At 39.0% G+C, this 25283-nt stretch overlaps 1 protein-coding gene across 2 annotated transcripts; it reads left to right on the top strand.

The window, feature by feature from the left end:
- The first annotated feature begins 565 nt into the window (after positions 1-565).
- LOC127415813 (synaptotagmin-like protein 3) lies at positions 566-24876 on the top strand. Of its 2 annotated transcripts, none has more exons than XM_051654781.1 (16): positions 566-609; positions 3724-3910; positions 4271-4486; positions 5255-5322; positions 6049-6103; positions 6224-6290; positions 6393-6465; positions 6707-6828; positions 11702-11833; positions 12087-12256; positions 12653-12752; positions 17714-17884; positions 18516-18624; positions 18863-18953; positions 22189-22385; positions 22847-24876. In XM_051654781.1, the coding sequence occupies exons 2-16, from the start codon at positions 3762-3764 to the stop codon at positions 22939-22941; spliced, it is 1815 nt and encodes a 604-aa protein (XP_051510741.1). In that variant the 5' UTR covers positions 566-609; positions 3724-3761; the 3' UTR covers positions 22942-24876. The 2 variants fall into 2 exon arrangements, with proteins under 2 accessions (XP_051510741.1, XP_051510740.1); XM_051654780.1 differs by having other exon boundaries at positions 18513-18624.
- Positions 24877-25283: the final 407 nt, after the last annotated feature.

The raw sequence follows: 25283 nt of genomic DNA, 5'->3' as shown, positions 1-25283 counted from the left end.
TTGACATTCATGCCAGTGAGGTTGGTTTTATTGTGTTTACTTTACTCAGCAGCTATTACAAAACCATGATGATGGTGATGATGTTGGAATTTATTTGGAAGATCAAATTCACAAAATGTATTCTAATTTAAGACACTTTCAAAACTAGGTGCTTGAAACCGACATACAAAACCACTGCAAGAAAAACCACACACATTTGTTTAATTGAACTTTTGAGTCAAAACTTTATACTTACTGGGATATAGCCAGTGTGACAGATTCCCCATTTAACAACATGCCCCATTCTAGCTGCATTGGTGAAAATAAAATTCTCCCCTGCTTTTAAATGTATTTCCTCCCTCATCACTGCAACAGAACCCACTCGGTACTCTTACAAACAAGTTGTTTGAATTATGATTTCACTATCAAGTAAGTTTTATATCTGCAGGTCAGTGGTTCTTACTGATGTAGCACACTGCAGTTTTAAAACGTCAATATACAATTTCAGATTCTCAGACCTGTGTCGTCATCATCTATACAGGAAGGAAGTGGAAGGTGACGAACAGCTCAGTCTCTTTAAATGGGTCGAGATTTCAACCCTTTGAGCTGTCACATGAAACTTGCAGAAAGGTAGGTGTCTCTGCATGCAATATTTTTGAATGATGCGTTGAATGTCTTTCCTCTCAAGAGTCTTTTGGAGAAGTTGAATGGGGTACATAGAGAAGAGAAGGTAGACAACAAGGTGTGCATGGATGTGAATGAACTTGTAACTCGGAATACCTGCAAAACCTTTACAGTGTTTACAGTTAATATTGGGTTATTAGCCCTTTGAGCTCTTCACCAGTTTATGTAGGTCACATTAACAGAGAAATACTAAAAGTAATTATGTTAACCATATAGTTGGGTCCAAAAGTCTGAGACCACTAGTGAAAATGCATCTATTTTGACCTTTTCTAATATTATAAAACTTTTTAAATTACAAACTGTATTATCAGAATGACAAATTGAATTAAAATTTAACTGGTATCTCAGAAGTATTTGGTATGTGCCCCTTTTGGTTTAATGACAACATGCATTTGAGCTGGCACGGACAAACTTTTATGATGCATGTTATTACAGCATGGCAGGGGAATTATCCAAGGAGCATCATGTATGCGCTTCAAAAAGCAAGGGAATTGACGTTTTGTACAAAGTTAACTTGGCCAATGCCACAAATTTGCTTATCTGATTAGTGAAATAATCTTGATCAGTGCATAATCTTGAATATTTCTTGTTAATATTATGTACATAAAAACAATCCTCAAAAACATAAAACATTCTGTTTATTTCCAGTTTTAAATTAGGTTTTGAGTCCCAAATTTTCAATGTGGTCTCAGACTTTCAGTATACTTCATTCCTGGTTTTTAATATTCCTTGCACAAGTAACAATGGTCAGAATATTTGCTGGAGAGTAATTGTAGACGGATATATCGGTTTTTATATAATTATATATAGTGTACGTATATACAAAATCCTTAATCTGGTGAATATTTAGGCAATACAAATTTTTATGTTTAATTTGGTAAACACTTAAATATAGAGCATTGTAAAGGAGTCAAGTCATTTCAAAATAAGAGTCCTGAAATAAGTACGTTTATTTTGCGTTATGTTCCAAATCTTAATTTTTTCTGCATCTGAGATTTTATTTATTTTGGACTCTTGAAGCCTCTATGTCTGTGCCCGTTAAGAAAGGCTAAGAAAGTTTTATAACATTCTATAAACTGATTTAGAAAAATATCGGCCGATTAATCAGTTATTGGCCTTTTCTACCACCTTTGTTATGGTTTAAGCAATATCCACTGTTGGTCGACCCCTGCTAGAGAAATAGATGTTAGATGTTAATGATCTAATGCATGTAACCCAAGTAACTATAGTTCAGTTCAGTGTTTTGTGTAATGTTTAACATGCATTTTAGTTTTTTTGCTTTAGAGTGAGTCTAATATATGCATGTCTCAAAGTAATAAAGGAATCTTGAACAGACTTTCCAACTAAAACATTCAGTTTGAACTACATCAAACAGACATGGCAATTGCTAAGCTTTTCCGTAAATGGGTATTGTGCAGCAAAAGCCCCTCACAGTGAGTTGTCAACCCAGACATTGTGGGTTTCCACATAACCCCATCATTGCATGACAGCTCAGTGCACTAGAGTGCATCGCAGTGACTTCACGTAAATGATCTCATAAAGAACGGGGGAAATGACTGCAGACTCATCCAACACTCCTCTGAATTTCATTCAGGCCTATTGACTCAGTTTAACCACTGCTAGTTTTGCAGATAGACAGGTTGACTGACATAATTTTAAAAAAAGACCTTGGTTAGGTTACCTGCTCCACATCTGTACTTAATTTTTTCTAGTGTGTTGTAACACTTTAGTTGATGCAAAACCAACCTATTAACATATGCATTGAGATCAAATGAGATAATAAAGGACTTAGTGGGTTAATTATAGTTGCTTCTGTGTTTAAAGGGATAGTTCACCCAAAAATGAAAATTCTGCCATCATTTACTGACCCTCATGACATGTTATTCTTTCATGTTTATCTTCCTTCTGTGGAACACAAAAGGAGATATTAGGAACAATGACACACTTAGTCCTTTACTTTCATTGCATGTAAAAAAGATACAATTAAAGGGATAGTTCACCCCAAAATGGACGTTCTCTCATTTACTCAGCCTTGTGCCATCCAAGATGTGTATGACTTTTTTCTATTGAACACAAATTAAGATTTTTAGAAGAATATCTCAGCTCTGTATGTCCATTCAGAGCAAGTGCAATGGTGGCCAGAACTTTGAAGCTCCAAAATGCACATAAAGGCAGCATAAAAATAATTCATACAACTCCAGTGGTTTAATCCAAGTCTAAAAAAGCGATATGATAGGTGTGGGTGATAAACAGATCAACATTTAAGTCCTTTTTTACAGGTAATCTCCACTTTCACCTCCACATTCTTCTTTTGTTTTTTGGCGATTCACATTCATCGTGCATATCACCACATATTGGTTGGGGCTGGCCAAAGATGGAGATTTAAAGGATTTAAATGTTGATCTGTTTATCACCCACACCTATCATATCACTTCTGAAGACATGGATTTAATCACTGGAGTCGGATGGATTACTTTTATGCTGCCTTTATGTGCTTTTTGGACCTTCACAGTTATGGCCACTATTCACTTGCATTGTATGGACCAACAGAGCTAAAATATTCTTCTAAAAATCATTGTTTGTGTTCTTGTAAAGAAAGAAAGTCATACACTGGGATGGCATGAGGGTGAGTAAATGATGAAAGAATTTTCATTTTTGGGCAAACTATCCCTTTAAATGAGGTTAACTAAACACAATTACAATTTGGCCATTTAACAATTTTTGGTAACAATTTACAACTTTCCATTCAGTGACATTAGGTATCATTAACAGACAATGAACAATATATTGTTTACAACATATTAATTTAAATTAGTTTATTAATCTTGGATGATATTAGTTAATAAAAATACAATTATTGATTCTTAGTTCATAATGCATTAACTAATGTTAACAAACACCAACATTTTGATTTGAAAAATGTATTAGTATATGCTGAAATTAACATGAACTAAGATTAATAAAAGCTGTAAAAGTATTGTTCATTGTTAGTTCATGTTAACTAATGTTAACTAATGGAACCTTATTGTAAAGTGTTACCCAATTTTTCATAAATAACAGAATCTGAGCACAGTGAGACCTTCCGGACTGAGGAGGAAATGAAATTAGAACAGGAAAACTGGGAAAGCAGGCAACATGAATCCTGCATTACGGATCTCGGGTTGTTCCAGGCTCTGGAGAGAGAAAGAGTTCTGGAGGTTCTTCAGAGGGACAAAGCGCTTCGAACTATTGAAGCTGTCAGAATCAGGTACCAAAATGTTGAAGAACAACCCTGTTAAGCAGTAAAGTTCATTTTTGCTGGTGTGCAGAATATAAATAAATAAATACATTTGCTTTATTTTACTGCAATAGGCTCAATCATAATTTGCTTCCCATTGGGCCTCCTCCTGTGGCGGACGATGGAGTAGACACACTTTTTGAAGCTCCTTCTTATTTACCCTTAATTCCTCACCAATTGATTTATTTGTAAAGAACCATTAATATGTTCATTTTTACGCAGTACTAGAGATAATGACAAAGTCGAACAAAGCCAATAAAACTGATAAAGCCGTTGACGAAAAACAAACAATGAAGGCACTACATTGCTTACTTTTGACTCGTGTTTTAGAAGGCTGAGGACAGAATTGCAAGAGATATGTCACCAGGGTGCCAAGACATTTACTCGTCCGTATGGTCAGAGATCATGTGCACGATGTCAGCGACTTTTGGGAAAATTCTGGGACTGCGGTTCCGTGTGCTGTGGATGTAGTCAACGCATCTGTAACAGGTGTCGGGTCGTCAGGTCTGCGCAGGACTGGAAGTGCACAGTTTGTCATGCGTACAGGTAAAGGCACACCTACATGATTAGTTTAGTTGTGAAACCCAGTTTATGAATGATTTGAGCTATGTACTGTCACAAATGATGATTTTCTTGGTCTTTTAAAGGAATGTTCCGGGTTCAATACAAGTTAAGCTCAGTCAACAGCATTTGTAGCGTACTGTTGATTACCACAAAAATTAATTTCGACTCGTTCCTCCTTTTCTTTAAAAAAAGCATAAACCAAGGTTTCAGTGAGGCACTTACAATGGAAGTGAATGGGGGCCAATTTTTGAGCGTTAAAATACAGACTGTTTTAAATGTATAGCCACAAGACATAAATGATATGCGTGTTGACATGATTTCAGTGTGATAAAATCACTTACAATCCTTTTCTGTAAAGTTATAGCCAATTTTACAACTTTGTTACCATGACAATGAAATGTCAACAAACTCTAAAACCCTAAAACGACTGTAAAAATGGCAATTTAAACAACTTTACAGCTCAAATAATAATACATGATTTTTAACAGAAGTATTAATGTTAGTACTTTTGTAAAATTATAAGCTTCACATTTCAGTCTTTAAACCCTCCAAAAATTGGCCCCATTGACTTCCATTGCAAGTGCCTCCCTAGAACCTCCATTTTTTTTTTTTTTTTTTTTTTTAAAGGAGGGACGAGTCGAAATTTATTTTTGTGGTAATCAACATTATGCCACAAATGCTGTCGATTGAGCTTAACTTGTGAACCTGGAATATTCCTTTAAATAAGAAAAACTGCTGTCTGGTTTGCAGGGAATTTAAGATCAAATCTGGTGGATGGTTTCTGGAACAGCAAGCAAAGAAATTTCCTGATTCTAAAGGTTTGTTTGCTCTTATCAACTGATGAATAGGATCAGCTATTGTGGATACATGCTGTTATTGTGTTGCATATACAAACCCAGGTCTGAAAAAGTTGGGACAGTATGGAAAATGCTAATTAAAACAAAAAGGAGTGAAATTCTATTGACCCTGTGCTATTTTTAAAGCACTAAAAAAAAAAAAAAAAAAAAAAAAAAAACATTATTTGATGTTTTACTTGAATTTATTATTATTATTTTTAAATATACAGTCATTACAAATCAGATGATTACAACAAGCTCCAAAAAAGTTGGGACAGTTGAGTGTTTACCACTGTGTAACATCACCATTTCTTCTAATAACACGTATTAAGTGCATGCTTGGGCAATGAAGACACAAGTTTGTTAAGTTTAGCAAGCAGAATTTCCCCCATTCAACCATTATTCAGGTCTTCAGCTGATGAATAGAATTAACAAATCACTCCTTTTAGTTTTTTCAGCATTTTCCAACATTTTCGGGATTGGGGTTGTATTTTACACAGAAACATTGTTCATCTGCACTATGGCCTAAATATAAATATCCCACCTGCACAACACTACACATAGAGTACAGTACAATACAGTACACAAACATTCATACTACACACTTTCAAGACATGCCTTACATGAACAAAACATGCAAACTTGATTCCTACTAAACGAAATATGCCCAAAATAACACTTATGCTGCCTTGCTGTATTATTTTGTAGAAAACAAACATGAGACCACAGGAGACAAAATATTACAGTCTTATCAACAACTCAGGTTGGACAGCATTCACTAAACACTACTAAAAAACCTTTAAGGAAATGTTACAATAACCAAAATAGCATACACTTGCTTTATTACAATTCTTGTGCTTTTTTATTTTATTTTATGTTTCAGTTTCATCGCAGTCGTACCTCCAACACCTCCTCCGTTTTTTGAAGCTGCGTTGTTTAACAAATCACAGGTGAAGAGGATTATGTCTGTTTTTCTATGTATTTGTTTTTTGTGTGTGTGCTTTTTTCCTCATCACCTAATATTTGTGAATTTGGTGTGTCTTTATATCTAGGAACTCAAAAAATCAAAGCCTTTTACTAAATCCATGGAGAACTTGATGGTGTCTGTCAGTGCTCACATTAAAAGTAAGGCAATAAAACTAGAAACTTCTCTGTGTGAATTGTTAGCACTCAGATATTAACGAAAGGCATTGCATTGTATTTTCAGTGTACATTGTGATTTAAAAGTGATAGTTGTAACTACAGAATGTTGGCAGTGGTGCAGAAATCAGCCATTCCTTCCCAAGTTTGTGCACATTTTGTTATGACGTTCAAAGTGTGTTTACAACAGTCTGATCCTAGATATTTGGTCTGTTCCTGATTCTAGAGCTTTCCAAATCTCAGAATGATTTGAGTGTGGAAGCAGGTCGCTTGACAGTGGATAATGGGCTGGAGCCAAGCTTGGGTCGCAATAGCCAATCAGAGGGTGCCATTGACAGAGCATGCAATGTAAGAGCTAGCTGTGTTCTCTCTGTGTGGATCCAGAGGTTTTCATACTGTAAATTGTGCATTTAGTGTTGTGTGCAAGCTCTTAAAGGGATAGGTCATCCAAAAATGAAAATTCTGTCATCATTTACTAAAAACCCGTGTGACTTCTTTTTCCATGTGGAAAAGAAATGCAATGAAAGTGAATGGTGACTGAGCCTATCAGCCCTTAACCCTTTCATACGTACCATCACACATATGTGACGGTTAATAACTGGGACCCGCAGAGTAGCATCACACATATGTGTTTCTGCAACAGCCAGTTACATTACAAGCAGCCAGATTCAAATCGGCTTTCACGCCGACACAGGCTGCGCTGGTCAAGCTTCTGTAAATTATATTCGCTCAAACAGTTACTCATACAGTCTTTTAAACCACAGAATACATTTATTTTATATACATACATCCAACTCGTCACCAAAGTACCACGATAAAAAGTTTACAGCTCTTATATGCGCAGTCAATACATCAAATGTGATCTTCCTCCAATGCATGCTGCCATTTTTTTACATTAGTAGCGGTTGTCATTCGTCAAACAAACAGCTACTCAAAGAGATTTTTCAAGCAGATACTATGTTTATTTTATGTAACAAACAGCCTAATTGCCACCAAAGTACCACAATAACAGTTCACAGCTTGTATCTGCACAGCCATCATATCTAAATATGATCTTCCCATGCACGCAGCCACATCTACTTATTAGGTGCAGATGCGGTTTTCATTCACACAAACAGCAACTCAAACAGTCTTTTCAGGCATATAATACGTTTTTTTTCTGAAACAGACAGACAAACTATCATAAAAGTACCACGATAACAGTTTAATACTTGTATACTCACAGTGAAAACATGCTGATCGAGTGTGATTATCCACTGCACGCAGCCAAGTCTGTTTGCACAAGCGCTTATCAGACACACACACACACACACACACACACACACACAAAATGTCTGAGAAGTCAAACAGTGCATATAAGCAAACCGGACTGCTGATATTATTTGTTCATTTGTTTTTTACAGCTATAAAAACGAAATAAATAAAACAAATACAGTACAGCAGACATAACCCATTTGTTCACTTTTACTATATTATATACAGTATTTTATTTCATTTTTTATGACAAGAAATCAAAAATTAATACTATGTATTACTATATAAATAAATACTCCTCTACACTTTCCCCACCTCTACCGACTGTGCAGTATCACATGCAAAAATAACTTACTCCAGGGGGCACTGCAGGGGAATTTTGACTCTACTCATGAAAAGGTTCATATTCTTTGTCATTTTGGGGTAAATTATTGCTTTAATAACTTCAAGCTTCATACCCTATCTGGTGAACAAACTCATGTTCATCTACGGCGACAATTCTGACTTAAGAACTTTTCCATGCATGGAAGGTTTTGTCTATTCTCAACAGTGACACATTTATAAAAAAAATTCCCAGACACCCGTTGTGTATATTTTTTAGTGGGTTTAGGAAAGGAAGGGTTTCTGTATGAGCACAAGCATTCTTTATGCACAGAAACGTAATTTGTCATAGATGAATGGTGTTCTAAACATATGGCCATGAGAATGAGGTCAGAAGTCAGTGGTTTGTATGAGCAGCTGCAGTAATGGACCCATGTGATGATGTGTGGGTGGGTGGTGTGTGAATGGAGATCTAAATTTGAGGCTGAGCAAAGGCAAATGTCACTCTTAAGGAATTACAAGTGGGTTCATTAATGACTAGTAATTCATTTACAAATAGCATTATAAATCATTGATATGCGGTTATAACAACATGCATTAAAGATGGACTTTTTTGTAAAACCTGCCAAACAGTATGCATTTGACCTGATGTTAAAAATGCTTAAAGGTGCACCCAGTAATATTTTCCTCATTTAAAAAAGTTACTCCTAAAGAAATTAACTGTAATTTTGAAATGTATGTATAAAATCATAAGCACTAAAATGAGATGAAGACTCCAGTAATATCAGTAACCTTTTAAAGCTGTTTTATTCTACATGGACTGGGTCCCCTCCTGGGGGCTGCCATGTTAGGATCACATGACCAACCGAAAACTACCTGCTTAATCTCAGTAACTGCCCTGTTACTGGACACATTCACTGGTGGATTAAATTAATCATGGCTGACTATGAACAGTGATTCTCTTGCAACTTTTATTGAAAACTATTGCGTTTAATTGAGGCATCCAAGGCATCCATTTACAAAAACTTACTGAGTACACCTTTAACACTTGTTCAACATTAGTATCCTATAAAAATGTACCTTACTGTAAAGTGGACACACAAAGAAGGAGTTGCCAACATTAGAAACCTACAGTATGTATAAAAAGTTCAATATGGTTTAATGGTCATCAGGCTTTATTATTTGATATATGCTGTCAATAAGCAGTAATGAATATAAACACAAAGCGTACAGTTAAAAAATCACATGATACCTCCTTTTAATCTCACCATAATAACCAATTTTGCAACATTTTGACATAAATCCCGAGTTTGGGCATTTTATGTTTCTGATTAATATAAGTTCATTTATTAAGTGCTCATTAAAATGCTCATTATTTGTCAAGAATTGGATGAAAGTTGCCCTTTTTATGCTTGTTGCTATTAGAGGTAGACCGATATATTGGTTTTTCCGATTGATTGGTGCAGATAGTTTCTTTTTGGAACTACAAAAGACTGTAAGTCTATGCCGATAGATGCCGATAGCATTAAATACATAAAATTATTAAATTAAATAAAAACAATCACTGATACCTCGTGGGGATTTGCTATATCTAAATCATCATTGACAATATTCATCCATATTTTTCATCCTCACTTTAATACATATTTTGTTATTTTGACAAGTTAATCAAGTGTTCTAAATGGAAGCGAGAGCATGCAAAGAAAAATGTGACTATATGGAAACGTGCTCGTCAGCACATACAACGTATCTGCAACTTGATATCTTTTGAATACCAGTAAACTTCATCTAGTGAATTTACATATATTTATATATAAAACCTTCATAAAACCTTCAATACAGTGTTGTGCAAAAGTTTAGGCACTTCTGAAAAATGTTGCATGTTGAGGATGTCAAAAGAAGAATCTGATCAGCCGGTTCCCCTCAGGTCACCAGCTCGACCTTCGCCCCCTACAAAACCACGGTCTAGAGGAACTTTAAACCCTCTGATTCCACCTAGACCCTCCGAGCCCTGGACTCCGCCTTGGCCCTCCGATCCCTCTTCACCTCGGCCCTACGTCCCCTGTCTCCACCGTGGTCTGTCAGCCTATCGGCGTCACCGGGGTCCCTCGTCCCTTCAGCTCCACCTTGGTCCGTCAGTCGCCTGGCTCCGCCTTCGGCTCTACCAGGGATCTCCTTCCCTCCAGCTCCGCCTCGGTCCTCCGATCCCTTAGCTCCGCCTCGGTTCTCCGAGCCTTCGGCACTACCTCGGTCCTCCGAACCTTCGGCTCCACCCTGGCCCTTCAAGCCATTGGCTACTCTCCGGGCACCAAGTTCCCTGGCTCCACCCCTCAAGTCTCTCATGGCTCCGCCTTCCACAGCTCCGCCCCTCGAACCTCTCATGGCTCCACCTCCATTGGCTCCGCCCCTTGAGCCTTCCATGACCCCGCCTTCCCTGGCTCCGCCTCCCTTGGCTCCGCCCCTCGAACCCTCCATGGCTTCGCCTCCCATGTCTCTGCCCCTCAAACCTTCCCCGACTCTGCCTCCCATGACTCTGTCCCTGCTCTGTGGCCACCTCACAGGCCCCTGGATCCTTTCCTTGCTCTGAGACCGCCTCCTAGGCCTCCGGATCCCATCCCAGCCCTGAGACCGCCTCCTGATCCCATCCCAGCCCTGAGGCCACCCCCCAGGCCTCCCGATCCAATCCCAGCCCTGAGGCCGCCCCCCAGACCTCCTGACTCCCCTGTCCTATGGTCACCTGTTTCCTCCTGCCCTCCACTACCTTTAGGTGCCAGGAGTCACCTTTTGGGGGGGGGGGGAGTCTGTCTCCCTCATGTTTCCCTAGGACTCTTATTTTGAATTGTTATACATCTTCCATTGTTCACTGCCCTCATCACTTTCATCTGTTCCTCATTATCCTCACCTGTCTTCCATTCCCTCATTAGTTCCTTTTGTGTATAAATACCCTCCAGTTTTGTTCATTCATTGTCAGTTCTCATCCGTGTAACACTTGTGTTAGTTAGTAGATATGGTTTATGGTTCTCCATGTTGTTTTATATCTTCTTCATCTTCTTCATTAAAGCCTGCAAATTGATCCATCTACACACAATATGTGACAGTTTCTTGGTTGTTGGCAAATAGGATGTTCTAAGCTTCTTGGAAAACTTGCCACAGTTCTTCAGTCTATCTAGGCTGTCTCAATTGCTTCTGTCTCTTCATGGAATCCCAGACTGACTCGATGATGTTGAGATCTGTTTGGGTATAGTGTATTTCCTATACACTAAAAGCAGAATGACCATTTTAAGACAAAAGTTTTTGTGAAAAATAGAATGTTGTACTTGCTTACCTTCCCCCCATCACCCCTGGAATCTTTGCCCCTGAATAAATCTATAAATATTTAAACTTGCATTCACAAAATTGTCGTCTATTAAAATGTTTTCTAGAATGAGAACGTACCCACCCCTATTAGCACCTACTTCTGATTTGGGATAGCAAATAGGAAACCACATTTGACTTAAAAAATTGGGAGATCAATTATCTCCTATGTTTAAATGTTTTTTGTAAGCACCAAGGTTTTTCCTGATTCATTTTAGAACAAGGAATGACAATGACCAGAAACTTGCTCTGCCAGAAGTGTGATGTCCTAACTGATATTGTCCTTTCACAGCTGTGCAAAGCTCCAAGTCTTCCCAACTTATCCCAGAACACCAGAGACACGGAGCAGAACGGTTCAGCAAGTACAGTCTGCCTAACAGATGATGATGTTTCCCACATATCTGCATACAGCGATGAGCAAAGGGTGTGTATTCACTCAGCATTTAATCAGTTTTTGATTTAATCAGATAACCGTTAATTGCATAACTTGCAGGAAGCAGAAAGCAAAAGGTTTGCAAGAGTCTCAAAGATTCTTTGATAACGTATTGACGTCAATAAGATAACACTTGCAGGCTCATGTTTATGAGTGTTTGTCATATTAATTCAGTTTCTTTAGCTTTATATATCAATTCATGTATGATTGAACATGAATTTATTCAAAAATATGTTTTGTTCAGGACAGCAACAGCAGCACAGGAATGGATGGTGGGACGTTTGAAAACACTCATGTGACAGGAGAAATAGAGATTGCCATCGCTTACAACAACGGGACATCCTGTTTGGAGATAACTGTCAAAGCATGCAAAAATCTGATGTTTGCAGATATGACAAAGAAGAAATGTAATCCGTAAGTTGTTTGGTGAAGTGTTGGTTTGACCTCTTTTATTCACCCTAATGTCACTGCAAACCCATATAGCTTTCTTTCCTGGAACACTGAATTGAATATTTGAAGAATATCCAGGCTACTGTTTTCCATATAAGGAAAGTGAATGAGAACTAGTGCTTTCAAGCTTCAAAATGACAAAAAGCACCATAAAGGTGGTTCATAACAATGTATGGTCATATGGACTGCTTTTCTGATACCTGTATGATGCTTATTTATCATTTTGGAGCTTGACAATTTTTGGCTGAACTATTTTTAATAAGAGCCATATTGTAGAATTCAATAAATGTTGCATAACAGGAGTGCATTATTACTACATCATCTGACGCCACTATATATCATTTATTTGTGAACACACAGGTATGTGAAAGTCTGTTTACTCCAGAAGAAACATCAGAATAACAAGATGAAGACAACGGTCAAGAGAGGAAATAACCCAATTTACAACGAAACATTCATGGTGAGAATTAACAACCAAAAGTCACAGTTGGTGACAGAAGTTTACAACTCAAAACAAACAATTAAAATGAAAACTAATATGTATTGATTGGTCTTTAGTGGCCTGGGACCTCAATCCACCTCCTTTACCTCATCCATTTTTTGGAGTTATGCCCCCTTCTCTTTAGTGTTTCTCAAACTTTCTCTTATAAATTGTCTAACAATAAAAAAATATATAAATGAATAAAAAAAATCTAATTGTTTAAATACCAAAAGTGTATAGGGTCTTTGTGACCTGAGATATGTAACAGTGCAGCATTATATATGTCCACTTCTATAAATCATATTTTTTATGATTATTTCATATCTATTTAAGTTTGCTATTACAGGATATCTATTCTTTGTTTATTGCAAGACCAATGAGTGCTGTATTCATACAAATGTCTAGTACCGAATGGTGAGGACCGCCCACTTGATGGCCAGACACTCCTTTTCAATGTTGCTGTACCTCACTTTCTCACTGAAAGCTTTCGGCTGATGTACAGCACCGGGCGTTCCTCCCCCTCCACCACCTAGGACAGCACGGCTCCCAACCCTCTTGTCCGACACATCGGTCTGTACAACAAAAGGGAGAGAAAAATCAGGAGCATGTAACAACGGCCCACCACAAAGCGCAGGTTTCACCCGCATAAAAGCCTGTTGGCACGGCTCCGACCACTGGACCGGGTCTGGGGCTCCCTTTTTAGTGAGATCGGTCAGCGGGCTGGTGACGTCCGAATAATTAGGCACAAACCTCCTATAATAGCCAACCAGCCCCAGGAACTGTCTCACCTCCTTTTTGATCTTGGGTCTCAAGCAGGCCGCACCCGCTGCGGTCTTATCAATTTGGGGGCGCACCTGCCTGTGACTCAAGTGGAACCCCAGATGCCATACCTCCACCCATCCAATTGCGTACTTCTTGGGGTTTGCCATGAGTCCCACCCATTGCAGCAACCTCAGAACCACCCTCAGATGCTGCATATGCCGCTGCCAATCATTACTGTATATAATGATGTCATCCAGATAGGCAGTGGCGTACGCAGTGTGCGGTCTGAGTACTCGGTCCATAAGGTGCTGAAATGTAGCCGGGGCCCCAGACAAACTGAGCAAAAGGGTCACGAATTGGTGTAAGCCAAATGGTGTGGAGAAGGCCGTTTTCTTACGGGACATTGGTGTTAATAGGATCTGCCAATAACCCTTAATTAAATCCAGTGTCGAATAAAAGCGAGCCTCGCCAACCGATCGAGCAGTTCGTCAATACGAGGCATTGGATACGTTTCAAATTTAGACACCACAAACCTTTCTATAATCCACACAGAACCGGATGAGCCCTCGCTCTTCGGAACCAGCACCACCAGGCTGGCCCAGTCACTGTGGGATTCTTCTATTTCCCCCATATCGTGCATGGCCTTTAATTCTTCATGAACCACTTTTTTTATGTAAAGTAATCGGGTAATCGGTAGGGATGACTGTGTACCACTACTCCTGGGGTTGTTTTGATATGGTTGGTTCGATATTTATGAGGTTTGTAGGACCAGGAAGGGGCGAGAACACGTCTGAGAATTCTCTTTGCAACCGGGCCACGTCCATGATTTGCGACGGTGAGAGGTGGTCTCCGTAAGTGACCGATTTGCCACGATTGGCTTTTAAGTTCACCTCCGGCCCGAGCTCCTCCCTCTGGTACCACCGTTGCCAAATCCACGAGGACCACCTCCCTCCACGGTTTAAGGAGGTTGAGGTGGTAAATCTGACGTGATCCGCCTTATCTTTTACGTTTAATCTCATAATCGACTTCCCCGACTCGCTGTGTGACCTCAAAGGGCCCTTGCCACTTTGCGAGTAATTTAGAGCTTGATTTGGTTAGTAATACAAGGACTTTATCTCCCTGTGTAAATTCCCATAGCCAAGCTCCCCTGTTATACAGCCGGGTCTGACATTCTTGAGCCTGTAGCAAATTCTCCTGTGATAGCTGCCCCAATGTGTGGAGTTTTGCTCTCAGGTCAAGAACATATTGAATTTCATTTTTGCTGTTTTAAGGTCCCTCCTCCCAATTGTCCCTCATGACATCTAAGACCCCGTGAGGCTTACGCCCATACAATAATTAAAATGGGGAGAACCTCGTGGAGGCTTGCGGGACCTCTCGAACTGCGAATAACAGGGGTTCAAGCCACTTATCCCAATTACGAGCATCTTCATGCATGAACTTACAAATCATGTTTTTCAGGGTTTTATTAAACTGTTCGACCAAGCCGTCCATTTGCGGGTGGTACACGCTTGTCTGAATCGATTTAATAAAACACTGAAAAACATGATCGCGTAATGTACGTGACATAAAATTAGTGCCTTGATCAGTGAGGATTTCTTTCGGAATCCCCACTCGGGAGAAAATTCTGAAGAGTGCCTCTGCAGCACTATGTGCTGAGATGTTGCGCAAAGGCACTGCTTCCAGATATTGCTTTGCATAGTCCATCAGAACCAACACAAAGTGATGCCCGCATGCTGTCCGCTCTAATGGCCCGACGAGGTCCATACCACTTCTTTCGAAGGGGACATCGATCAAAGGAAGTGGGCACAAAGGCACTCTTGTGGTGGCCGTGGATTCACCAGCTGACATTCACGACATGCTGCACACCATCTGCGAACATCCCTGCGAATGCCAAGCCAATAGAAATGGGCCATTAGATGCTTCAGTGTCTTTTCCTGCCCTAAGTGACCCGCAGTCGGATTATACTGAGCCATCTGGAATAACATTTCTCAACGGTTCTTCTGTATTAATAACTGGGTTGTATCTTCCTTTATCTGAGCATCCTGCGTCACTCGATACAACCAGTCATTTATAATAGAAAAGTACGGATAGGCCAGTGCAATGTCTGACTGAATACGGTGACCATCAATCACTCTCACTTGGTCTAAGGCATGCCTAAGAGTCTCGTCTCGCATCTGCTCCAGACAGAAATCCCTGGCGGGGAATCCTCTAAGGGCTGGGGAAGCCGAGACTTACGTCATCCTGACGTGGAGCTAATGTAGACGGCCCCGGCTCCACCTCCCCAGCCAGCGCACCACAAATCGCACACAAAACACTCTGTTACAGGACCCATCCGCACAAATTTCCCTTAATAACGTGGAAAACGCTGGCCAATTCATGCCCAAAATTAGCGGATGGGTGAGGTGTGAACTAGCACCCAAAGCTTCGTCTTGAAACAGGCATTGATGGATGGAGGTTTGGCTGCTACCTGAATCCACCACGGCCTGGTATGTACCCCCCTTAACACTCATGGGTATGCGGTACGTCCCAGCTCGATCAGGGGCGGCCTATGGTGCATCGTGGACCAAACCAATGTCCCCATCTCCATCACCGGGCATTGGTCCCAGAAATGCCCGGGCTCCCCGCAGCTCCAACAGATGGCCCAGGCTCCTTCCAGGGAGGAGGAACAGGACGGAAAGCAGGGGAAGGAGGGGAGACAAGATACAGAGAGAGAGAGAGAGAGAGAGAGAGTTGGATCTCGGGGCTCCCTGGCTCCCGAATACGCTGCCATGTGGTCCTTTGCCAGCTGGATGGCTGTTTGGAGCGATACCAGGCAGTGGCACTGGACCCACTCCGCTGTCCCTCGTAGAAGTCGAGCGATAAACTGCTTCAGTACCACCAGATCTGAGCTGTTAGGCGAAGGCAAACCGGTGGCCGTGCACACCAATGGTTATCGAGCACAAGTGTTGGCATTGCTTGGGTGTCTAGCCGACACGTTGCAGGATGGCTTTCCTTAAGTCGGCGCACACCAGGAGGTTCTCTGGTGGTAACTACTGCGCCGCAAGTTGGGCTTCCTTGGACAACAGTGGAATTAACCGGACCACCCACTGGGTGCACGGCCATCCGCATGTCCCTGCCGTCCGTTCAAAGATCTCCAGGAAGGCCTCCAGGTCATCTTGGGGGCCCATCTTGACTAGCAGAACCTGGGACGGGGCAGTCGCAGGGTCCGGGTTCATGGTGGTAACACCCTCCTGGTGCAGCAAGCTACGGAACACCTGCTGGTCCTCTATTTGGGCCTGGAGGAGCGCAATGAATTTCTGCTCCTGCTCAGTGCGCAACTCGAGGAAGGCCTTGTGTTGTGTCTGATGGATGCTGGCAAGGGTCTTGACAATGTCCTCCAGAAGTGAGGGATCCATGGCGGTGTTCTTCCACCATTAAATTCCCGGGTTTCGGCACCAGTGTAACAAAGTTTACAGTTAGGGAAAAGGAGGAAGCAGGAGACGGCGAATCCATCTCAAACAGTATGCTTATTTTAAACTCAGAAATCACGCTTTTCAATGGAAACAGTTCAGCACAGTCTCTTCTTTTAGGCGTGGTAACTTTCTCTGCCTCACTGACATGCTCGCACTTAAAGCCCGCCTCCACTCTCACTGCAATGACAAACAGCTGTTAGAGACAATCATTGCCAGGTGATGATCCTTACCGTTCTCATCTCCTGATCTCACTCTCCATTCACAAGCTGGCGCTCAACCACGCCCCCACCACCACAATTCTATTTTTTCATAATTGTCTTTTAAAAATGCTTTGAAACTGTCTGGGCATTTTGTAGATCCATTTCTGATAGATATAAGTGCCGGGTTGCTAAACACCAAAGGTATGTAATGATGTTTGGCAAAACACCCATGCATTTAAGGGTTAAGTGAGCTAAATATTATTTTACAGAATTAACCAATGAACCAATGAAACTGATTTAAGTACTTGCTAAATCACAGCAGCATTGGAAAAAATGGACTTTACAATAAACTGAAGCAAACTGGACACCAAGTGATTAAGCCCAGGTTTCTTATGTTTGCTGATGTACTAGGTTTCTCTTCATGCAATCAATTCAGTTGAATTCAGGTTTATTAATATAGCCAATTTTAACAATAGTGATTGTCCGAGCAGTAGTCATTATGCAGGTAAATTGTGTGTGTTTGCAGTGTGTTGTTATTCGTGAGCAGCTGGTCAGCAGTGTAGTTAAGGCCTCAGTGTGGCACAGCAGAGGACTCAAGAGGAAGGTGTTTCTGGGTGAGACTCTCATCCAGCTGGCAGACTGGTATCTGGAGCACTTCGATACTCAACGCTCTGTCTGGTACAAACTTGGTCCAAAGGTAAGACACTCAAACTGAGCTGACCTTTTTATAGCAAACTCCTTTACAATATGCCAGTCATTGAGTTCAGGATAAATAGACATGAAACCAATTATTATGGGATAGAATGAACAATTATTCTGAACTAACAAATTTAAGTTAATCGTAATGAAAAAAAATGAAAAAAAATGTTTTTAATTACTGAGGATTGAGCAAATATACTCTTGAGACACAATTGAGATGTATGAAATAAAATAAAATACAATTAAATTAAATAAAAAATAAAGATCAAATTAATTAAATCGTAAAACAAGCAAACCATTGTCTAAACCTAATTTATTAAAAATTTGTTAATTGCTCAGGATTGTGCAAATAGTTTCTTGAGATAAAATTGAGGTGTATGAAATAAATACAATATTTTTTTATTTAAATTAAAATAAAAATAACATTTAATTAAATAAATGAATCTAAATCAAATTAAAAATAAAATAAAATAAAATAAGACTAAATTAAATCAGCTTACTTCTGTATCATCCATGTTTTGCATGTTTTCAAGTATATTATATGCTGATGTGAAAATAATAAATGGTTTAATGCAAGTAAAAAGGCTAAATGAAAAGACTACTGAACTGGATCTGTTCTTTCATAGCAGGAACATCCACAAGGGGACGATGTAGAGCTGTACACTGCAGAGCTGATGCTGAAAGCTCAATTAAAGTTCCTGCCACAGAAATCAGCACAGATGCACCCACATAGAGATGGTATGAGAACATCACTCTATCACTCACTTACAGTCAGCCTGAAATAGCAACTCATTTTATCAACATCACATGAAAACAGACAGCTGTGAAATAGATGACTGTATGAAAGAAAGAGTAAAATATAAACTTCAGTTTTACCATCATAATTTAGGATGTTTTTCTTTCAGCACTCTATATAAATACTCGTTGAAATGTATTTATGCAAAAAGAAAGTTTTTTTTTTCTTATGTCTGTACAGATATTGTATTTGGCACACCCGGACAGCTCATTGTTGTCATCACAGGCCTACCAAAGCTGCACTGCACTTCAAAAACAGCCTATATTGAGGGGTGAGTGTAATTTGCAAGTTCCACATTCAGTCCACATTGAAAATCTGGGATTCAGCATCTGATTTAACCCTTGTGTTGTGTTCATTTTGAGCGAACAGATTTTGTGTTCCCGGTCAAAAATTGCCGGCCTACTAAGATATTGTTTATAAATATCTCATATTGCATATATTATCACAAGATATTGTATTAGATATTTTTACCAACTTCTATTTTAGTAATTATGACAGGTTTTGTACTCCTTTTGTAAAATATATTTTTACTGATAGCTGCATTAATTGATCTTGACTGAGTTTATACTGTGCCAGTGGGGGGCACTCCCTGCAGGAATAAAATAAATAATAATAATAATTACATAATAAATTAATAACCACTTGCTTGGTCTATACAGGTGTCATTTTAAAGCTTAGAATTGGAACTTTAGTATTAGTGTACAAAACTCCCACTGACACACATAAATATAATAGACAGGAGTGGCTTTTTGTCATGTTTTCCTTATTACTTCCTGAAACACATATAACATAGACAAGTGTACATGAAAAGAGGATGCACAAAAGGGCGCTTAACACACAGTGTGTGAGTGTCTTAGTGTTGAGGATCAACCTGTTCTGTGAGGACATTTCTGGTTGTGAGGACCTTTTGGGTGGTCCTCACAAGGGAAATGGCATATTAAATGATGTTTTTTTGAAAATGTAAAAATGCAAAAAGGTTTCTATGAGGGTTAGGGTTAGGGGATAGAATCTATAGTTTGTACAGTATAAAAATAATTTTGTCTATGGAGGGTCCTCACAAGTATAGCAAAACCAATGTATGTGTGTGTGTCTGTGTACATGTCAGAGGACTTTGTGTGTGCAAACACATCCACATATGTGCTCATCTAAAGGATTGGGATGCTCCTGAACACTTAATATTTCTGTATTTTGTTGTCTAATCCATTCATTTCCAATGGCCGGTCATTTTTGACCAGGAATTGTATTCCAATTGGATTAAGTAAAAAAAAAAAAAAAAAAAAAAAATGAATAATAATAATAATAATAATTATATATATATATATATATATATATATATATATATATATATATATATATAGTAAGGGGGAAGTCACCCACTGGTCCAAGGACGGTATCCAATGGCGTGGCTGAAGGTCTCCTGCGTGTTCTGTCTTATCGTGCGCGACATTAAATAATACTTTGATTATTTGATTTGAGTTCCATGTTTTTATTAATCTTATCATTAATTCTTTTCTTTATTTCATCTGACTCCAATTATGAAAAACCTCGTTGATGTATCTATGCTCTGAATTTAAGTAATTTTCTCTTCTAGACTGCATTTGTTATTTCAATGTTATTTGGGTCCTGTGCCGGCCGGACACAGGTCCTTTAACTACAAATTCATCAGTTTCAGATATTAGTAAGTTTTAGACTAAGTCCTTACAGATTCTTGGTCCTACCCTTAGTATTCCCATTTAATTCTACTTGGCTAAATTCTATTATAGATTCTCGGTTTACCGTTTAGCCCCAGTCAATTAAGTCCTGTATTACAGATTCTCGGTCCTACCTTTAGTACCAAACAATTCCACTGTTATTTCAGATGTGCGTGTTTGATGTTATTTAGGATTTGGTTTCCAATTTAGGGAGTTGTAAGTCGACCTTTGATTGAGTAGGTTGTTTGATGTTTACAAAGAATACACCTAATCTGCATACAGCATCTGGTCTCTGTGTGAGACTTGGGAGGGGCATGCCACGGATAGAATATTGTATTTTATTAAGTTCTTAAATCTTACTTGTGATTTGACTTTGCTGAAAGGGAATGAGACCATTTTACCAGTTGCACTGAGACCTCTTGAATGATACCAAACACGTATGATCAGAAAACCTTTTACATTACAGAACAGGATAAGTCATAACTTGGTTTTTAGTGTCCTTAAAGTGACCTAAGGTGAGAGAGAGAGAGCAGATGTGAGTGTGATTTGCGTTTTATGGTCCCCAATCAGTGGGGTGTGTTTTCTCAGGTGGAGATGCTCCTCTGTGTGAGAGTTTTATGACGTTGGTTCTCGCAGAGTTCTTTGACTTTCCCGGAAGTGATGCAGATAATTTTTGTGACAGTCTTACAATATATATATATATATATATATATATATATATATATATATATATATATATATATTGTCCGGGTCAAAATGACCAGATCACAACATAAGGGTTAAACATGAAAATAACATTTTAGGATAAAAAAAAAAAAAGGAGAACAATAAAACATAATTACATAAAATTAATACAAAATATTAAAGATTCTGCAGTGCACTATTTGTAGGCCACTAATCAAATTTGTAACATTGTTATGCTGATAATATAATCTGTAATACAAAATAAAAACTTAAGGAATATCTCACCCAAAAATATATTTATTTTTTTCATCATTTACTCACCATCATGCCATCCCAGATATGTATGACATTTCTCTCTTCTGCTGAACACACAAAAATATTTTTAGAAGAATATCTCAGCTCTGTAGGTCCTCAAAATGCAAGTGAATGGTGGTCAGAACTTTCAAAGTCCAAATAGCACATAAAAAGCACATAATGGTCTTGCATTGAATGGACCAACAGTGGAATGAACAATATTTTTCTAAAAATCTTTGTGTTCTGCAGAAGAAAGAAAATCATACACATCTGGGATGGCATGAGGGTGAGTAAATGATGAGAATTTTCATTTTTGGGTGAACTACCCCTTTAAATTAGGAAAATGCTAAATAAAAGCATGATCACAAGTGAACTCAGACTTTTGAACCCCACACTATGTGAATGGGAAATCCCCAGAAACCTTGAAGTATTTTAGGGTTTGAGTTAGTATAGCACATATAAATAGCTGAATCTGTATGTGAAGGATATACTGTAGTGGTTTTTAACTGGTGGGTCACAGGGGCGGGGCCATAAGGGTGGTATGGGTGGCGGCTGCCACCCTAAAAATGAGCTTTGCCACCCCACTTGCCACCCAACCTTGGACCCCATTTGCATCCTGGAGATGGTGCACAATGGCTTAACCTGTCCGTGTCGAGCATGGTCCATAACGTTCTGCCAGACCATTTAAGAACCACTCATATTTAAGTTTTGGGTCCGTGGCTTAATGGTTTAATTCGTGCCTTAAAAGAACCTTTTCTGTAATAATCTGACTAAACTATCAGCTATGTGGCACATGACTGGAAGTCAGTTGCATTAATTGGGGTATTGGCTTGCCAGGATCCTGTGCCTTCCTGGAGACAGAGAGCTGGTCCAGAGGACTCCAGTGCTGAAGAAGACAGCCGGTACCCTCCAGATGAACTTCAGCAGATTCACGCATCAGGAGCTCCAGCAGGCCACACTGCTGCTCAGTCTGTGGGAGAAAACCTCCTTCAGTCTCACTGATCGCTTACTGAGATCGGCACGACTGGGAGAAGGTGAGCTCTATACATTCACATAACACACATTAAATTTGCTGTTTTTTTTAACTAGACAGATTTCACCTTGACAATCATTTTGTAAACTTTTGCTTTTGTGTGATGTTGTAGCCACATTAATAGGTGTCAGTTTAAAGTCCAAGATCATTGTATCAGCCAGCAAAGCACACAATTACTTGGTGCACCTATAACCAAACCTGATGTGAGCGTATGTTAAAGTTTAATTGAACACTGTGCTGAAGAAGGTATCAATAATATGACATACAAATAAGTGAAAAGGCTGATCCTCTTAATTTATATAATTAATTAAAATGAACATAAATATTTGAATTTGACTATGTATGCATACCAGTAGACTTCTCTAGAAAAAGTCTCACCAGACACACCTTTTTTTGAGGAAAACTGGTTTAAAGAAAATGGGCTTGTATGACGTCTCACAACCTCTGTGCTTATTTCTGCAGAATCATCATGGCAACGTCTCCAGCAGATGCCAGAAGTGTGGCATGACTTCGTTCTTCCACTGCATGCAAATTTCAACATAAACATGAGGTCATAACTGAATAATGTTGTCTTTATTTGTAATATAATAAACACCTTGTCTTTGGAGAAAATAAGTTAGTTCAGCAGTTGTTTCCCTCCATGCTACTTGTGGTTTTATTTATATATTTATTAGCAACTATATATATATGTATGTATACACACACACACACACGCATATATTTACAGTGCATTCAGGAAGCATTCAGACCTCTTCATTTTTTCACATTTTGTTATGTTGCAGCCTTATGCTAATATGCTTTAAATTATTTTTTTCCACATTAATCTACACTCCATACCCCATATTGTCAAAGCAAAGATTTTTGATAAATTTGATATATAAACAAAAACTGAAATATCACATTGACATAAGTATTCAGACCTTTTGCTATGACACTTGCTATAAAATTTAGCTCAGGTGCATCCCATTTCTCTGGATCATCTTTGAGATGTTTCTACACTTTGATTGGAGTCCACCTGTGGCAAATTCCATTGATTGGACATGATTTGGAAAGTCACACACCTGTCTATATAAGATCTCACAGCTGAAAATGCATATCAGAGCAAAAATCATGCCATGAGGTCAAAGGAACTGCCTGCAGAGCTCAGAGACAGGATTGTGTGGGGAAGGCTACAAATGTTTTAGCTGCATTGAAGGTTCTCAAGACCACAGTGGCCTCTATAACTCTTAAATAGAAGTTTGGAACAACCGGGACTCTGGCTGAGCTGGCTGCCTGGCCAAACTGAGCAATCGGGGGAGAAGGGCCTTGGTAAGAGAGGTGACCAAGAGTCTGATGGTCACTGGTTGATCTCCAGAGATCATGTCCATCAATCTGGGCTTTATGGCAGAGTGGCCAGACGGAAGCCTCTCCTCAGTGCAAGACACTTTGAGAAACAAGATTCTCTGGTCTGATGAAACGAGGATTGAACTGTTTGACCTCAATTCCAAGCGTCATGTCTGGAGGAAACCAGGCACCGCTCATCACATGCGTAATACCATCCCAACGGTGAAGTGTGGTGGTGGTAGCATCATGCTGTGGGGGTGTTTTTCAGCAGCAGGGACTGGGGCACTGGTGAGGGATGAAGGAAAGCTGAATGCAGCAAAATACAGAGATATCCTTAATAAAAACCTGATCCAGTGCACACAGGACCTCAGACGGGGCCGAAGGTTCACCTTTCAACAGGACAGTGACCACAGCACACAGCCAAGACAATGCAAGAGTGGCTTAGGGACAACTCTATGAATGTCCTTGAGTGGTCTCTGGAGAGACCTGAAAATGGCTGTCCACCGACAGGCCCCACCCAACCTGACAGAGCTTGAGAGGATCTGCAGAGAACAAATGGCAGAAAATCTCCAAATGGTGTGCAAAGCTTGTCGCATCATACCCAAAAAGACTTGAGGCTGTAATCGCTGCCAAAGGTGCTTCAACTAAGTACTGAGTTAAGGGTCTGAATACTTATGTCAATGTGAGATTTACATATTTTTTTTCTTTTTAATAAATTTTCTAAGTTATCAAAAATCTGCTTTTTTGCTTTGTCATTGTGGGGTATGGAGTGTAGATTGATGTGAAAAAAATAATAATTTAAAACATTTTAGCATAAGGCTGCAACATAACAAAATGGGAAAAAAATGAAGGGGTCGGAATACTTTCTGAATGCACTGTGTATATATAGATATACAGTATATACATACACATATGCACACAATATATATCTATATAAAAAAACAAACATATTTTATCCTATTTTTAATATTTATACTTTTATAACAATTACATCAAATTGAAATTAAGTAAATTAACTCAAATATTTAGGATTTTATTATATTCAAGATTACTGAATTCAATTTTGTTATGAAATTGAAATGTGTAACTCTTAAAATGAGTGTGTTTGTGTATATATAATAAAGGCCTTTTGAACTTTGTCATTTTCAACCCTAGGTTAAAAGCGGGGCTAACCTCTTTTCATAATTACAAGTGTGAAACTTTGGGTTAAGCATAATGTGAACAGCCTTTTAGTGTATGAATTTACAAATAGTGGGTAAAACAGCCGATTTTGACAGAGCATAATCAAATAATGAATTAACAGTGTTGTAACAGTGGTAAAAATTGTAAAAGATTTATCAACAAAAATATTAGATTTTTCTGTAAGTGGCATGGCATTGTTACAGGCATCATAAAAGAAACAATTTACTAAATGGTCATATTGTGTCAAACTTAAAATGCTTAATTTCTTCAACTGTATTGTTGAATATAGTTTACATTTAGTCACATCAGCAGAATGGGGTCTTAATTTGTGCTATATTAGGACAATATCTAATTGCTGGTAAACTCTCTATTCCCAGTGCTGACAATTTAGCAC

The sequence above is a fragment of the Myxocyprinus asiaticus genome, chromosome 25 (genome assembly GCF_019703515.2).
Source record: "Myxocyprinus asiaticus isolate MX2 ecotype Aquarium Trade chromosome 25, UBuf_Myxa_2, whole genome shotgun sequence".
Lineage (NCBI taxonomy): Eukaryota > Metazoa > Chordata > Actinopteri > Cypriniformes > Catostomidae > Myxocyprinus > Myxocyprinus asiaticus.
Note: the sequence above shows the minus strand (reverse complement) of the source record. Positions and strands in the feature narration are given on the sequence as shown.

Excerpts from the sequence above, each read along its gene's own strand:
- LOC127415813 (XM_051654780.1), top strand. The coding sequence starts at position 3,762 with ATGAAATTAGAACAGGAAAACTGGGAAAGCAGGCAACATGAATCCTGC. Across the intron at positions 5,323-6,048 it reads GAAATTTCCTGATTCTAAAG|AAAACAAACATGAGACCACA; the intron begins GTTTGTTTGCTC and ends ATTATTTTGTAG. Across the intron at positions 11,834-12,086 it reads CATACAGCGATGAGCAAAGG|GACAGCAACAGCAGCACAGG; the intron begins GTGTGTATTCAC and ends TGTTTTGTTCAG.